Genomic DNA, 17,610 nt, shown 5'->3' with positions numbered 1-17,610 from the left:
GAACGGCTTTAACGTCAAGCGCCAAGCTTACGAGAACCTCTGCCTCCACCCACCCTCCTGCCTCCAGGCCGCCCACACACCCACCCACGCCCATGCACCGGCATAGTAATTATACATATGTTATTTAATAAAAATAATAATAAGTAATAATATAATAATTATTAAAGAAGTAATATATATACTTTCATATATATGCACTGTGTTTCCATGAACCACAGCAAGATGAAGGGCGGGTTACTGTGTCATAAACTAACCACTCGCACACAATACATTACGAAGGGGTTATTGTAATGGGCACGCCATACCTCTCTCACAATACAAGAGGCCTACTGGCCTAAGTAGGGGGGAGGAGGCCTAGCCCAGCAAGGCCGCCAGGAGGCTCTATTATGTGCATATGACTTCCCCGAAATTGCCTTCACGAGGCTATGTTTAGGTGATGTACGGAGGAGAGGGGGGGGGGAGGAAGGGGGTGTTGCTTGGAGGGGAAGGATGGGGGGGGGGGAAGAAGGGAGGGTAGTGATTATGTGGAGACTAACCCTTTCCCGGAATTCTCCCATTCTTCCCATCATTTCCCCCCTACCAACCCCATATTCTCTACCCTCCCCCCCACCTACCCAGCCCACCAATCCGACCTACCATAGCCTCATGTTTATTGCCGTCATATATACACACATTATCATTACCCCGTTTGCTACTGTCAATAGAAGGGGCGGAAGGCGTCAGGCCGGCCAGCAAAAAGTTGTACAGTTAAAGAGAGGGAAATATTTATTAATAAAGCATTACAGAATTTACAATATTATATATATATATATATATATATATATATATATATATATATATATATATATATATATATATATATATATATGTATATATATATATATATATATATATATATATATATATATATATTATATTTGAAATTAGAATTATATATTTTAGAAATAAAACTGGTCACAGCACCGTTCCTTGAGGTACTCCACTTGTTACAGTTCGCCAGTCTGACTTCTTGCCCCCCTGACTGTTCTCTCTGGCACCTGCCGGGCTTTTCCGCTTACTCCTGCCTGCCACTCAAGTTTAAATAGCAGTCTCCAGTGTGGTACTGTGCCAAAGGCTTTTTGGCAGTTCAGAAATATGCAGTCTGCCCATGCTTCTCTGTCCTGCTTTATTCTTGTTACTTTATCATTGAGTTCCAGATTTGTTTGGCACGATTTCTCCTTCTCTGAACCCATGTTGGTGTTTGTTTACATACTTAATGTTCTCGAGGTGTGTAACCAGTCTTAACCCGATTTTTCTTTCAAGTACTTTACAAGGGGTGCTTGTCAGTGATATTGGTCTGTAGTTAAGTGTCTCTTCCCTATCTCTTTCTTCGAAAATTGGTACCACATTTGCCTTCTTCCAGCATCTGGGTAACTCTCCCTTCGTAAGTGACTCATTATAGATCCTTGCCAGAGGCACGCTGAGGGCCTGCGCTGCCTCTTTTAACATCCACGGTGATACTTTGTCTGGTCTAACTGCTTTAGTTTCATCCAGTGTTGTTGGCTGTTTCATTACCTCCTCCACTGTCACTTCTATATTCTTTAGTCTCTCATCTTGGGTCGTTCATATATTCTAAGAATGGGAGCTGCTCAGGCTCGGTTGTTCACGCGGGCCTCACTTTAAATACTTGAACGTTCCAAATGCCCCTTGCTGGGACAAGAACCTCCGCCCGCGGGATGCAAAGCACTAATAATCGTAGGACCTCCTTAACCCTGGACTAGATGAAGTAGTTGACCACACAACCCGAATGCACTCGGGCATGGGGTTGAATGCACTCGGGCATGGCGGTTGAATGCACTCGGGCATGGGGTTGAATGAGAGGGTACAGCACTCGGCGTGGGTGAAGTCAGTAGTTCACGTTCTTAATATAGTAATATTAATTAGAATACACCAATTTGGAAAGAAGTTTTTTAAAATAACGAAAATCACCGATTGTTAAGTAAATTAGGCCTTGCCTACTAGGCCAAAGAGTGCGGGTCTGGCTGTTAGACGCGAGACATACATCTCCTTTGGCTACACAAGGACAACCAACTCTACATTAGTCGTCCATTAGACTAGAGGAACCGACCGCTTCTCAACACCTGGTGGACGAGGCACTTCAACTGACAATCTAATCTTGCATAGCTTCAACATGTGATCACACGGGACTCTAGATATTCCTCTTGCTGATCTCACACACACACACACACACACACACACACACACACACACACACACACACACACATACACTCTTCTGTGTGTGTGTGTGTGTGAGATCAGCAAGAGGAATATCTAGAGTCTCGGGTGATCACATAATTTTGTAGGTGGTTATCATGTCTCCCCTTACACACACACTCTTCTGTGTGTGTGTGTGTGTGTGTAAGGGGAGACATGATAACCACCTACAAAATTCTCAGGGGTATTGACAGAGCGAATAAAGACAAACTCTTCAGCACGGGAGGAACACGAACAAGGGAGACACAAGTGGAAGCTGAGTACCCACATGAGCCACAGAGACGTTAGAAAGAACTTTTTCAGTGTCAGAGTAGTTATCAAATAGAATGCATTAGGCAGTGATGTGGTGGAGGCTGACTCCATACACAGTTTCAAATGTAGATTTGATAAAGCCTCAGTAGGCTCAGGAACCTGTACACCAGTTGATTGACAGTTGAGAGGCGGATTGACAGTTGAGAGGAAGAGTAGAACTCAACTCCCGCAAGCACAACTAGGTGAATGCAACTAGGTGAACACACAAGCACAACCGCTATCGGTGCACATCTCCTTGATAAGGTTTATCGCACTCAAAGAGGCCGCAGCGATGATCCCGCCAGAGCACACACGCACGCACACGCACACGCACACGCACGGTGCTGCGTTAAGACGTACATCACGTCAGGTTGTTTGCTTATTGGACCTACCACTCAAGGTGGAACGTAATCTCTATATTGTTCTTGCTTGAGCGGCAGAGTCGAGTTAGGGGATGTTTAGGGTGGGGGGGGGGGTGATTCGTGGACTGTGGAGGGGGGGGTGTGTGGATGGGGGGGGGGGGGAGCCGGTGTTGGATAGTTGGGAGGGGGGAGCGGGTGTTGGATAATAGGGGGGGGGGGGGGACGGCAGGTGTTGGATAGTTGGGGGGGGGGGGGCGGCACGTGTTGGATAGTTGGGGGCAGCGACAGGTGCTGAATAAGTACAAGGTCTCGTATATATATATATATATATATATATATATATATATATATATATATATATATATATATATATATATATATATATATATATATATATATATCTCTCGAGTGAAGGGAAGCGTACAGAACAGGTGCCGCAGCTGCGGCACGTGGGAACAGGTGTCCAGCTGCGGCACGTGAGAACAGGTGTCCAGCTGCGGCACGTGAGAACAGGTGTCCAGCTGCGGCACGTGAGAACAGGTGTCCAGCTGCGGCACGTGGGAACAGGTGCCGCAGCTGCGGCACAACACCCACAGTGAGAGTCGCGAGAAGTTTTGGCAAATACACAAACCATTTAGAAAGAAATTAGAGACATGAGAATACAATTGATGTATTATACAGCTGCTAGGCTACCAGCCTGTCCCGGCTAGCTAGTAGGCTAGTAGCCGATAGGTTACCAGCCTTGTGTAGCTAAATTAAAAACAAATATATATATGGATTTTTGGACAAAAACGCAATAATTATCTCAATTTTAAAAAAGTATACCATTAATAACACATAAATTTATCAACTTTTAAAGCACGAATGTACTAATAAACCCAGGAAATAGGTCTAAAAAAATGTAAATCTTTGAGTTACAAATGGAAATTGGAGCCGCACAAAGGCACCGGAGGAGGCTGCAACTTACAGCAAACTGGCAATAGCATTTGGTTTGCATTAGAAAACTTTTAAAATATCCTCCTGAGGACATTTTGAAAGTTTCTCGTTTCCCGGGCTGTGAGTTTGTCTGCGCCGGCCGTTGCTGTGGGCTGGTTAGCTGGGATCTGGTGGGACCCCTGATGTCAGCCCTGGGACTCACTGGGACGCCAGCGAGGGCTGGGATCGGGTGGGACCCCTGATGTTAGCCCTGGGACTCACTGGGACGTCAGCGAGGGCTGGGATCTGGTGGGCCCCCCTGATATCAGCCCTGGGACTCCCTGGGACGTCAGCGAGGGCTGGGATCGGGTGGGACCCCTGATGTCAGCCCTGGGACTCACTGGGACGCCAGCGTGGGCTGGGATCGCGTAGGACGCTGCTGCTATAGCCATGGTCCGCTCTGGGACGCTTTTAGGCCATACTATCTTGATTGTCCTTAGTTATCTTCCTTAAATCAATGGGTTTTATCTGCCTCTTCTTACAATCAGCAGTCTTTGGCACGACAATACTGAATAACGTTCATTAAATCATATCACCAAGACTTGACTTTTATCAAAACAGACTGATGTTTGGACTCAAGATTTAACAGTCAGTTGAAGGCACTATAGGGCCGTACCTTATGTATTCTTACGCCTCTCATTAAATTGCATTTATGAATATTCATTTAACATATTCAGTTAACGTCACGCATTAATAATAATTAATTCATATTAGCTAGTTATGAATTAGGAATTAGTAATATGAATTAATTCATATTTCCATAAAATATGGAAATTAATATGAATTAATTCATATTTCCATAAAATATGGAAATTAATATGAATTAATTCATATTTCCATAAAATTTTGATAATTTGTCCTATTTATTATAAAATTATTATAAATAGAATAAAAACGGTTATCCACTTTTGTTAAATTATTTCATGAGTTACTAATTACTGATTATTTTAAAATCCTCCAGCAATGCGGTGGGATTGAATTATTGTCTCAGCTCAATCCAGACACATGCATTACCAACTAGACCAAGATGGGCTTAAAACATTATACAGCCCTAAGAGCCACTGAACTTACGTAGAATTTGGGTACCAGCTCAGTGCCTTCCAAAAATCCCTTACAAGTTCAGTTGATCTTCAGGTTGTGATGCTTTTTAAGCCTATCAATGAGTAATGCGTGCATCTACAGTGACCCGGACCGCAAGTTCGATCCCACTGCACTGCTCCAAAAAGACTTACTCGCAGACATATGATAACACTGATATCCCTGTAATTGCCGTTTATCATCAAGTTGATAAAACTATATAAATGAAAAGACTATATATATTATTTTCTTACTAGTTGTCTTAAATATTCGAGGAACTGAATGGGAATGTTATCGTACATCTTGTTTTTTATTTTGTTAATATGAAAGGTTTCTTGGCTTCAAAACGTCTGACAGTAATAACCATCACCACATCAATCAAGTTACGGGCTCACCATAGCCCGTGCTACTTGGAACTTTGTTCCAGGTAGCGAATCTTTAACAACGACCATCACCACCGGTAACTGACCATCATGCTCGCCCGATAACAGCTCCGGTAACAGCTGTCCAGGAGGCAGTTTTTATCAGTGATTAGGCGTGTTATCACCGGTAAGATATCAGTGACTGGTGACTTGGATCCCAAGCTGCTACACCGAGCACCATTCCTGCCGCTGCTTCTACTATACCTCTCCCTTACCGAGTCTATGACCAGCCAGCCCGTCACGTGACACTGTTAAGGCAAGAACCAGCCGTCACCCAGTCACAGGAGCGCCCCCCCCCCCCGTTACGCCCGTCACACAGCCGTCACAGGAGGCCTCGGCGTCACACACAGCCGTCAGGAGACGGCCTCGTCACCTGAAGGCTGCGCTCTCTGCGTCAACGGTGACTATAAGGCCCTCTGTCACGAGGCTTTTTTTCTTCTGTCATCAGGATCTTTTTGGTCGTTCATAATTCTTAAAGGTTTGATACTGTGTGTCCGGTGACCTGTGATATCCTGCTACACTGCCCTGTATGTGTCTTATTGGCTGGTGCGTCCTGCTACACTGCCCTGTGTGTGTCTTATTGGCTGGTGCGTCCTGCTACACTGCCCTGTGTGTATCTTATTGGCTGATGCGTCCTGCTACACTGCCCTGTGTGTGTCTTATTGGCTGGTGCGTCCTGCTACACTGCCCTGTGTGTGTCTTATTGGCTGATGCGTCCTGCTACACTGCCCTGTGTGTGTCTTATTGGCTGGTGCGTCCTGCTACACTGCCCTGTGTGTGTCTTATTGGCTGTTGCGTCCTGCGTCTCTGCGTTCTGTAGCACAGGTGAATGTGTCACGCTGCCCTGAATGTGTCCTATTGGCTGTGATACTCCTATACACTGGCATGCGCGTGTCCTGAAATTTTAGAATGCCTGTGATGTCCTGGTGTTCCCTGTCGTCTGTGACATGCCCTGTCCTGCCTGCCCCGCCGTCTGCGACAGGTTCTGTCCTGTCCTGTCGTTCTTTAGTGCCTCATTCACATATATATATATATATCTCATTTCCTGCTGTCTGTAATAGTCCAAATATACTAACACTGTAGTCTGCTGTGAGGAATGACCAAATATGCTGTTCTGTGCGGTGGTCTGACAATAGTGACCGAATATATATATATATATACTGCTTATACGCTGTGATATACTGTCAGTAATGACCAAATATAATCCCCCTGCACTGGTGGTAGTATATTGTCATTTAATGACCGAATGTATTGCCCTATACTCTGGTATACTGACCGAATATACCGCCTCACACTGAGGTCTGAAGCGGATCTCGAGTGAACTGGATCGGCTCACAGTGATCAGGAAGTGTGGCTCAAGGTCTGTCACAGGGCCAGAGTGTCAGAGTGCCAAACATGTTCCCCCCCTACAACAAGGTCATGTCTAGAGGCCTTTATACACCTGCTGTTACGCCCCCAGTATGATCACAGGGCCAGCCCTGCCAGTATAGTCATATACGTATATGACTATGACATATATGTATATGTCATAGTCAGATACGTATAAGCGTATAAGCTGTATATATATATTCGGTCACTATTGTCATATATATATAGTCATATATATATATATAGTCATTTAGATAGTCATATAGCCTTATGTTGAGCACATATATGAAGTAATGTCTTCGAAAAACCACAGAATCTTAGCTGTTGCTCAGACACTGTTGTCAGCTATATATCTGAAATGGGGATTGATTGATGAAGATTAAGCTATCCAAGAGGTGGCACGGGCATGAATAACCCGTAGAGGAATGGGGAGGCGGGCAGATGTATATTCAGGTAAATAAATCGGGAAATGGGAAGCAGGAGAAGCAGAGCTCCACCTGGGTCCCCATTCCTAGTGGTTCCTCTCTTAGAGATTAACAAATGATAATCTAATTAGTAGTTTTGAGTTCCTTGATTAGTGTTAATGACTGTTGTTGTTCGGTGGTTTTCCCACACACATTTCTTAAATTTTCTTGGAAGGCGATTAAGGCAGTGAATTGTAGTAATATCAGCCGCCTTAGTCAAAGTACATATTGCACTATTAAACGTCCTATTATATATATATATATATATATATATATATATATATATATATATATATATATATATATATATATATATATATATATATATATATATATTAAATAATCGGATCATTGATGTTTGTCATTCAGACCAGAGTTGTACTGATGTGTCGTCGAGGCGGTGGCGTGAGAGGGGTTATGCTGTGTTTGGGCAGGTCATGTAACCCTGCCTGTACCTCTGTAACCCTGCCTGTACCTCTGTAACCCTGCCTGTATCGCTGTAACCCTACACCATCGCCGCCTGGCACTGTGATGTCATCAGTGATGTAACACCTAATAAGTTGGTTGCCTCATTCACATATATTAATGACAAATATAGTCCCCTTTGAGTATGTTTCCATATAATATACCGCATGTATAAATATTTATATATAAAACCCCACTAATATTACATATGTTTTAAGAAATATTCTCCCAATGATCCAACAGCTTCCATAAAATTACACAGTTTACTCATGGCGAACAAAACAAAAACATAATAAACTCCCCCACACACCATAGAAAACGGCACAATGTGTTGACGTGTTATTGTGTGTGTTTACAGTTGAGGAGCACGAGGCTTGGCGGAGTGGCTCTGCTTACCGCACTCTGCTGATACGCCTTATCTCTACCAGTGCGGGCTTTCCCTGCCACTGATCGGTGTTCACGGCCAGTTATCTGGCCGTAGTGTGCAAGCTGCCGTCCTAGTGTCCGCCCCCACGCTCTGCTTCCCTCTCCCTCCTCACTCAGACTCGTCGGGGGGAAACAAGTGAAATAAAAAAATAATAAAACTCGAAGAAACTATTTAGACTCTTCAAAAACTTATGAGGCTCAAGAAAATGCTTCGATATTAACTTTTAAATTTATACTAATATAACGTAGTTATTTTCTTGATAGAGGCAGTGAAAAAGGAAAAGTAATTATAGTAGCCCTCGAAGTGGGTTTCCGTAATGGATAACGTGTTGAACACTAGATGGCTAGAGTCGTAGAGACCTCAGCGCATCTGTACCATGACCTGCATCTGCGAGAACATCTGGCGGGGCCTCTGTGCCGCCAAGGACGCGATCTTGGCCACCTGCTCCTCGGGGGACGACAGCCAGCCTCTTTCTCCATCCAGCAATAATTCTAACATCTCTGTCGTGTCTTCCAATGTGGTCGTCGATGGCGACCTGGGCCTCAGCAACCCTGGCTTCGACGACGACTCCTTCACGAGCGCTTTGGACGACTTGCCGGCGAAATGGCGCCCGAAATTACGGTTTCACGACCCCGTCACCGACGCGCCGCACTCCAACAATCCAGCGCTCTTCACCGAGGTCGACCTTGGCGACGGCGCGGCTGCCGACGAGGCGGACACCGCTGGCCTGCGGTTCGCTGGCGGTCAACGGACGGACTCTCAGAGCAGCACGCGGGAGTCCGGCTACGGTCGCTCTCTAGACGACAGCAACGCTTCGTCGTCGCCAGAACCCTCCGTCAGCGTCGCCTACCACGCCCCTCCCAACCCCGGCGTGAGTACTGGTCGCCTTAGAGTAGCCTACAAGTGAACCATTGTATACCACACTAATGTTATCACAGGTTAATGCTTACAAGCAGATAGTTATCCTTACATATATTGTTGACGTGTTAGATCTGTATGTATGTACATCGTTATTACACAGTGGCCATGTATGTACGCACATCATTACACATGTACACCTCAGTTACACAAGTGGGTCATGTGCACTGGCACACTGTATAGTTGTACTGGCTTAGTGCTCGCTCCTGATTATTACCTTACATTGCACACTTTCCTCCACATATCTTTACACACCTGTTGATGCATTACATATCCTTACACACCTGTTGATGCAGTGCTGCCAGTCTCTGGCCAAGCCTTCAGTGTATCTTTGTGCAGTAAACAATTGTGCTTGAATTTTGTCTTCCCTGCTCCTCAACAAACCGGTCTGATCAGAGACTGGACGCAAAGCAACAGACCAGTTGCCATTGTTCCTTCAGATGCACCAAAGACCAGTTGGTCTTTATTATCTATGGCAGACTTGGAAACGGACCATTTGGGGCCTCGGGGGCCCCCTCAGATATAACTAAAGAGATAGGGACTAGTGGCCCCAGGTACCCACCAAGAAGACTGGGCCCCTTCATGGAGAAGGGCCCGGTTTCTGTCAGCCTCAACGACAGTTAGGACAGATGAGCAGCTAGCCAGCCTTTGTCTCTCCCCGGCAGAGCGACCATGAAGACCAGTGGTCCTCTATCCCCCTTCCCCACCCCCCCAATCATAGCAGACCTACCATGGTATAAATAGAGGTGCGCCTCTTGCACTCATTTTTTTTCTCTCAATCTAAGTAAGAGCAAGTTGGTAATATACATCCGTAATAATATAATTAATGTAATAATAGACTAAAAATATACAGTCATAGGAAAGCTAAGGAACTACAGGAGAGACGTTGATCCGGACCGGAGCTGTGGGGACTGACAGTCATCATTGACTGACAGTCATCATTGACTGACAGTCATCATTGACAGTCATCATTGACAGTCAGACTCATTGAGTCATCAGCCCAATATTGTGGATTTTTTTTATGACTCCGTTTGCGCAAATGATCTTGTGGTAATGATCAGTTAAGGCATAAAACTAAGACAATGGACACTAGGTCAATAAGAGCACTAAGAATTTATATCTAGAAGCGTTAAGAAACTATACTTGGGAACTAAGTTATAATACACCGTCCATTTCTATCCTGAGGTCGGTAGTGGAGTGAGACATAGACTAGGCTGAGACACTAGACACCAATGTTCGATTTGATGCAGGCGATGAGTCACAATAACGTGGCTAATGTTGACCAGACCACACACTAGAAGGTGAAGGGACGACGACGTTACGGTCCGTCCTGGACCATTCTCAAGTCGATTGGGGTTTGATTTGATGTCCGGGTTAAGGTCTGTCAGTCTCTGGCGAGTCATTAAGGCCGCCATAAGTGCTTGCTGACCAATCTTGAGGTTATCTTGAGAGGATTTCGGGGGCTTAGCGTCCCCGCGGCCCAGTCCTCGCCCAGGCCTTCTTTTTGTTACACACCCCCAGGAAACAGCCCGTAGCAGCTGTCTAACGCCCAGGTACCAATTTACTACACCGACCAGCAAGGTTTACTTTAGTTTAGTAACCCGTCCTCTTGTTTGGATAGTACGTTTTCTATGTAGACCATCGTATGTATATAGACGTAATGGACAATTAGAATTTGGTACTATTCACCTCGTATAGTCCGGAAAAATAGCGCTATAACCCAAACTTGTATATTCCTAGGCCTAGTTTGGCACATATATGTACAATATTAGGCCTCAGATAACGTTAATTAGGCCTAGGCTGGTAACGTTTCATTAGCAACATGAATACAAAACCTTTTCCGGTATATCCAAATAGTACCAAATTTTACTTTCTAATTGTCCATCACGTACGATGGTCCACATCGTACGTGATCGTACATATGGTCCACATCACGGACCATATGTACGATGGTCCACATCGTACGTGATCGTACACATGGTCCACATCACGGACCATATGTACGATGGTCCACATCGTTAAGGACTAGCTAGGTAGGAGAATGGGCTGTAGGCCTTAACATAGTTCATAACTAAAGTAAACTCAGTATATTTACGCCTAGAAGGCAGGTAAACCTCTTGGATATACAGCGCTGGCCATTTCGCTCTTACCACGATCTCCTCATAGGTACATTGCCTTAGCTTATGTTCACGTGATAATATTTTGAAACCATGCAATCGGCTCGAACACAGGGGCCTGGACTCCCCCCCAGTTATAATGAACTACAGTAGCCAAGACCTACATCAGCAGGTAATGTTAACGTACACTAACCTATTTAGAGCCAAGCACGCTAGTCCAATTAGTGCACAGTGAACTATTTCCTACTGGAACACTAATTGTGCAAACTGTAAATAGTGCTCACGCTTCTAAGCCAATTAGGTTACGTTGGGCTTAGCTTTGTTAATAGTTGGTTAATTAGTTCAGACTGAGTTTCCCAGATATTTATAGTCATCCCGTTTTTCCAATATCCCTGCAATCTAGCCTAACCCACAGGACCTAATCATACCTAACTTAACCAGGATAGCGTGATAGCCAGCTGAGAGAGGAGTGATATTCCATTTCGAAAATGTCCTGCTTCTCTGAGCAAATTGTCTGGGTAGACAACTTAGTTGTCTACCCAGACAATTACCCAGTTGTCGAGTAGACAACTAAGTTGTCTTCTTGATTACTAAAATGTATTTTTTTGGGGGGGGCAGCCGAGTAGAGGAAATCACGTGGTTCTAATGTTTTGGTACACAGTGGTGACATCTAGCGGCCGCATTATAGACTCGTCAACAGAGACTTTAAATATAAAATATTTGTGCAGTATGGAATGTGAATGACAATACACAATAAAATGCTTTTAATAATAATATTGCGGATCATAATTAACGGGTTGTAAGTAAACCAAACGTAAAAAAAAAATCCATAAACTCAGGTCATCAGTCAGCGCAGCAGCCCCTTGAGGTCATCAGCTGTGTTTTGTTTACATTGTGCGTCTCCTGTTTCCTATTATCCCTGTAAGGGGGCAGCACTTGTTCTAATAGTTCATTTTTTAATTAACATTCTTCCCCCATCGCCCACTCTCTTTGGCTACGATTTTCAAAGCATATAAATGCATTTGTGTAATATAGTAAGTTTATCCATGGCAAACGATGCTTTATTATTATTTTTCTTCATTATTAAATGTTATTATTAATAATAAAATAATTATATGTCCTACCAACGGAAAATAGGGTCGAAAACCCCCCACCGGCAGGAAAATTATGACGCTATAGTGACGTCACACTCGTCCGAATTATTTATAAATTACATCATTATATGTTTTGGGTTTGAAACAAGTCTGGGCTAGATTAGGCCGTTTAAGAGTAACAATGACGTATATGAGACTAGACAATCGACTTCAGAATGGTCCAGGACGGACCGAAACGTCGTCGTCCCTTCACCTTCTAGTGTGTGGTCTGGTCAACATACTTTAGCCACGTTATTGTGACTCCTCGCCTGCACGTATAAGGGGTTTGTGTCTGCAGGTTTTAGACCCCACTCACCACCAAGGACCAGCGCCTGGAACCTCCTGTTGTTGTTGTTGTTATAGATTCAGCTACTGGGAACCAAAAAGTTCCAGGTAGCACGGGCTATGGCGAGCCCGTAGTGGACTTACCTGGCACAGGGGCGGGGCTGTAACTTGTGCTGGAACCTCCAATGAACAAATCATATATAGTGTAGTGTAGTGAACCTCCAACGTTCCCCGGGACGAACACAGAAGTATTGAGCATAGAGCACACTGCATGTGCGTGAGTACTGAGCCCCGTTCTGAGCACCCCCACCAGTTGGACCTCCTTGGAGCTCCATATTCCCCTGGTATTCTTTAACATACCCCCATACCTGCAGACTATCTGGTATGTCACAATACCTTCCCTTAATCAGTTACAGCCCCGCTCCTGTGCCGAGTAAGTCCACTACGGGGCTCACCATAGCCCGTGCTACTTTGGAACTTTTGTTCTAAGTAGCTGAATCTAAAACAACAACAGCCTTTCCCTAATTACACGCTGTAACTGGCTTAAGGAAAGCTGCTGTAGCGAATCAGTGGTGTGTAATCCATCCATCCCATACGAGGCACTTGGAGGGTAACTGGGGTGTGTAGTGGGATCAGGCTATGCCAGGTACATCATCTGTAAGTGGGTACTTACCCTAGAACATCTTGGAGAGTCTCTTACGCTGGCTGGACTTGTGGTCACGGATGTTGTACGCACTGGTGTGGTCCCAGGGCGCCTTATACGCACTGGTACGGTCCCAGGGCGCCTCATATGCACTGGTATGGTCCCCGGGGCGCCTTATATGCACTAGTATGGTCCCCGGGGCGCCTTATACGCACTGGTACGGTCCCAGGGCGCCATATATGCACTGGTGTGGTCCTGGGGCGCCTTATACACACTGGTATGGTCCCAGGGCGCCTTATACGCACTGGTACGGTCCCAGGGCGCCATATATGCACTGGTATGGTCCTGGGGCGCCTTATACGCACTGATATGGTCCCAGGGCGCCTTATACGCACTGGTACGGTCCCAGGACGCCATATATGCACTGGTATGGTCCTGGGGCGCCTTATACGCACTGGTATGGTCCCAGGGCGCCTTATACGCACTGGTACGGTCCCAGGGCGCCATATATGCACTGGTATGGTCCCGGGGCGCGTTATTCGCACTGGTATGGTCCCAGGGCGCCTTATACGCACTAGTATGGGTCCGAGGCGCCTTATACGCACTAGTATAGGTCCGGGGCGCCTTATACGCACTAGTATGGTCCCAGGGCGCCTTATACGCACTAGTATAGGTCCTAGGCGCCTTATACGCACTAGTATAGGTCCGAGGCGCCTTATACGCACTAGTATAGGTCCGGGGCGCCTTATACGCACTAGTATGGTCCCAGGGCGCCTTATACGCACTAGTATGGGTCCCGGGGCGCCTTATACGCACTAGTATAGGTCCCGGGGCGCTTTATACGCACTAGTATAGGTCCCGGGGCGCCTAATACGCACTAGTTAAGGTCCGGGATTCCTTATACGCACTAGTATAGGTCCGGAGCGCCTTATACGCACTAGTATAGGTCCGGGGCGCCTTATACGCACTAGTAGAAGATCGACTCACATCCAAACAGCCTATGACTCCTCGCTACATCCTCCACGCTGTATCGCCAGTTGGAGGTCAAGGAATGACGCCTCAGCGGCGGCCCAAGTCCCACTTTGTAATTTTCTGAAACTGATTATGTTCGAATCTTCGTCTCGAGACGTTTTTCACTCACTTCCAGGCCAGCTTGTAATGCTGCTCGTCCTCATTAACACGGATCGTCCTCATAACAGATCGTCCTCATAACAGATCGTCCTCATAACAGATCGTCCTCATAACAGATCGTCCTCATCAACAAAGATCGAATCCTCGTTAATCTAGCCGACAAACCCCCTGTTTATGAATATAAAGAACATTTTACACGCGACTCACAACTGATGAGGGTCGAACACTTTTCTCGAATAATGCTTCGCTGACGAACCTCTGTCTGATTCACACCTCTACACATGCTTCATCCACGTACTATAAATAGCAACCCGTCCTCGACTCAAGTCCATTACATCCAGCGGTCAACCCCACAGACGCATTCATAAATTTTAACATACTGTTCATTCAAAACGAGAATTTTCTCAAGTATAAATTTATATTATAATATATTAGCATATTGTGTATATATAGGCATAGGTTAGGTTAGGTGTTTAGGTTCTGTTGGCGATTATTTGTATTTGTAGTACGTGGGTGAAGCATTTACAGCATTGTGGTTCGAACAAAATTCGTCAGTGAAGCACTTGTTCCGGAAGTGTTCGAACGTCAGCAGTTGTGAGTCTTGTGTAAACCGCTTTTCATTCACAAACAACGGGTTTAATGGCGGCTGGATTCGTGAGGATTTGGCCTTTGTTTAAATGAACTGGCTGTGGTAGTTATTTCTATTTACACCCCGTCCTCCAAACAAAGATCCAAAAGTGATTCCATCCACCCGCCAAACCCCCTGTTTATGAATGAAAAGCGGTTTACACACGACTCACAACTGTTGACGTTCGAACATTTCCGGAACAAGTGCTTCACTGACGATTTTTGTTCGAACCACAACGCCATAAATGCTTCACCCACGTACTACAAATACAAATAATCGCCAACAGAACCTAAACACCTAACCTAACCTAACCTAACCTAACCTAACCTATGCCTAACTATACATATAATTTTTATGTATAATAATATTTATATATGAGAACAAACCAATTTTAAATACACAATATGTTAAAATTTACAAATGTGTCTGGGGTGGACGGCCGCTGCTTTAACCAGCCTAGTGTGAGGACGGGTTGTCCAATCAATGCAATGCATTCTGAAGAGAATGGCTTTGTACTGAAACATGTTCCCAAATGATGATCTAAGTATGAACGTGGAAACTCAGCCGCCATTCCTGGTCACCTCATCATAAACGAAACCTCTATATCATTCGACAATCATGGCGTTCACCTTTAATAAACAGTTGATGAGCTGCGAAGCTCTACGAGGTTGTTTATAATAAAGTTAAGCTAGAAGTGTGAAGCTTTAAACTACCTTTGTGGTGGTTAATACCTCAGTGGCGCCTTCCTCGTCGCTAATAATATGGTTGTGACGTCATCAATGATTGTCAACACGACGATAAGGCGGTGATGTAGGCACTGTGACGTCACGGCCTGAGACCACCAGTCACTCAGGTGACGTCATGACACCTTAGACCGACCTCGACAGGTGATGTCATGACTCCCCCTCCTACCCCCTTCCTAAGTTGTTATAACAGAAGTTATGCTCACCGCAACATATTGGGCAGCATTAGGTTTCATGAAGTTATTGTGTGGCGTGTGACGAGTACAACCCGTCCATGACTCAAGTCCATTCCGTCCAGCGGTCGACCCCACAGACGCATTCATCAATTTTTCACATGCTGTTCAGTCATAACGGGAATTTTCTCAAATATAAATTAGTATTATAATATATTAGCATATTGTGTATATATTGGCATAGGATAGGTTAGGTGTTTAGGTTCTGTTGGCGATTATTTGTATTTGTAGTACGTGGGTGAAGCATTTACAGCGTTGTGATTCGAACAGAGGACGTGATTGAAGCACTTGTTCCGGAAGTGTTCGAACGTCATCAGTTGTGAGTCGTGTGTAAACCGTTTTTCATTCATTAAAAGGGGGTTTGGCGGCTGGATGGAATCACTTTTGGGTTTTTGTCTGGAGGACGGGCTGCTCCAAGCAAAGACTGACGTCGTCAGTGCTTCGCTGACGACTTTTGTTCGAACCACAACCCCATAAATGCTTCATCCACGTACTACAAATACAAATAATCGCCAACAGAACCTAAACACCTAACCTATCCTATGCCAATATATACACAATATGCTAATATATTATAATACTAATTTATATTTGAAAAAATTCCTGTTTTGACTGAACAGCATGTTAAAATTGATGAATGCGTCTGTGGGGTCGACCGCTGGATGGAATGGAGTTGAGTCGAGGACGGGTTGTGTTAATGACAACAATAACAGTTAACTGACAGGTGGGTGGAGAGGTGCAGGTGGGGGGAGGTGCAGGTGGGGGGAGAGGGGTGCAGGTGGGGGGAGAGGTGCAGGTGGGGGTGGAGAGGTTCTCCGCCTGTATTTCAACACCTGTGGATGAGTCACGAGTGTGTGATAATGCCCCATCACAGCCTGATATTACCCAGGTAGTTATGTCATGCACGTGATCCAGTGACCTTGGCTCTCAAAGGTTGGATATAGGTTGAGCTGGGCACGGAGAGGAGGCCTTGAAGGTGCCCTGTCTTTGAGTATGGGCTGTAAGGTCAGCTGAGGGTGCCTGGAAGGGCAGTAAGGTCAGCTGAGGGTGCCTGGAAGGGCAGTAAGGTCAGCTGAGGGTGCCTGGAAGGGCAGTAAGGTCAGCTGAGGGTGCCTGGAAGGGCAGTAAGGTCAGCTGAGGGTGCCTGGAAGGGCAGTAAGGTCAGCTGAGGGTGCCTGGAAGGGCAGTAAGGTCAGCTGTATATATTCACCTAGTTGTACTTGCGGGGGTTGAGCTTTGGCTCTTTGGTCCCGCCTCTCAACTGCCAATCAACTGGTGTACAGATTCCTGAGCCTACTGGGCTCTGTCATATCTACACTTGAAACTGTGTATGGAGTCAGCCTCCACCACATCACTTCCTAATGCATTCCATTTGTTAACTACTCTGACACTGAAAAAGTTCTTTCTAACGTCTCTGTGGCTCATGTGGGTCCTGAGTTTCCACCTGTGTCCCCTTGTTCGCGTACCTCCCGTCTTAAACACTTGATCTTTATCTACCCTGTCAATTTCTCTGAAAATTTTGTAGGTAGTGATCATGTCTCCCCTCACTCTTCTGTCTTCCAGTATCGTGAGGTGCATTTCACGCAGCCTGTCCTCGCAACTCATGCCTCTTAGTTCTGGGACTAGTCTAGTGGCATACCTCTGAACTTTTTCCAGCTTGGCCTTGTGCTTGT

At 45.4% G+C, this 17,610-nt stretch overlaps 1 protein-coding gene across 4 annotated transcripts in view; it reads left to right on the top strand.

Moving 5' to 3' along the window:
• The first annotated feature begins 5,518 nt into the window (after positions 1-5,518).
• LOC123760293 (serine/threonine-protein kinase Sgk2) overlaps positions 5,519-17,610 on the top strand; it is a 34,933-nt gene continuing 22,841 nt past the window's right edge. The window contains exons 1-3 of one of the 4 annotated variants that reach the window (XM_045745842.2): positions 5,519-5,782; positions 7,584-7,759; positions 8,038-8,977. In XM_045745842.2, coding sequence (XP_045601798.1) covers positions 8,483-8,977 — 495 coding nt within the window. In that variant the 5' untranslated portion in view covers positions 5,519-5,782; positions 7,584-7,759; positions 8,038-8,482. Of the gene's footprint in view, positions 5,861-7,583; positions 7,774-8,037; positions 8,978-17,610 lie in introns of all 4 variants that reach the window. The other 3 variants (XM_045745841.2, XM_045745840.2, XM_045745843.2) reach the window with 3 other exon arrangements.

Source organism: Procambarus clarkii, chromosome 39, assembly GCF_040958095.1.
Source record: "Procambarus clarkii isolate CNS0578487 chromosome 39, FALCON_Pclarkii_2.0, whole genome shotgun sequence".
In the NCBI taxonomy this organism is placed as follows: domain Eukaryota; kingdom Metazoa; phylum Arthropoda; class Malacostraca; order Decapoda; family Cambaridae; genus Procambarus; species Procambarus clarkii.
Note: the sequence above shows the minus strand (reverse complement) of the source record. Positions and strands in the feature narration are given on the sequence as shown.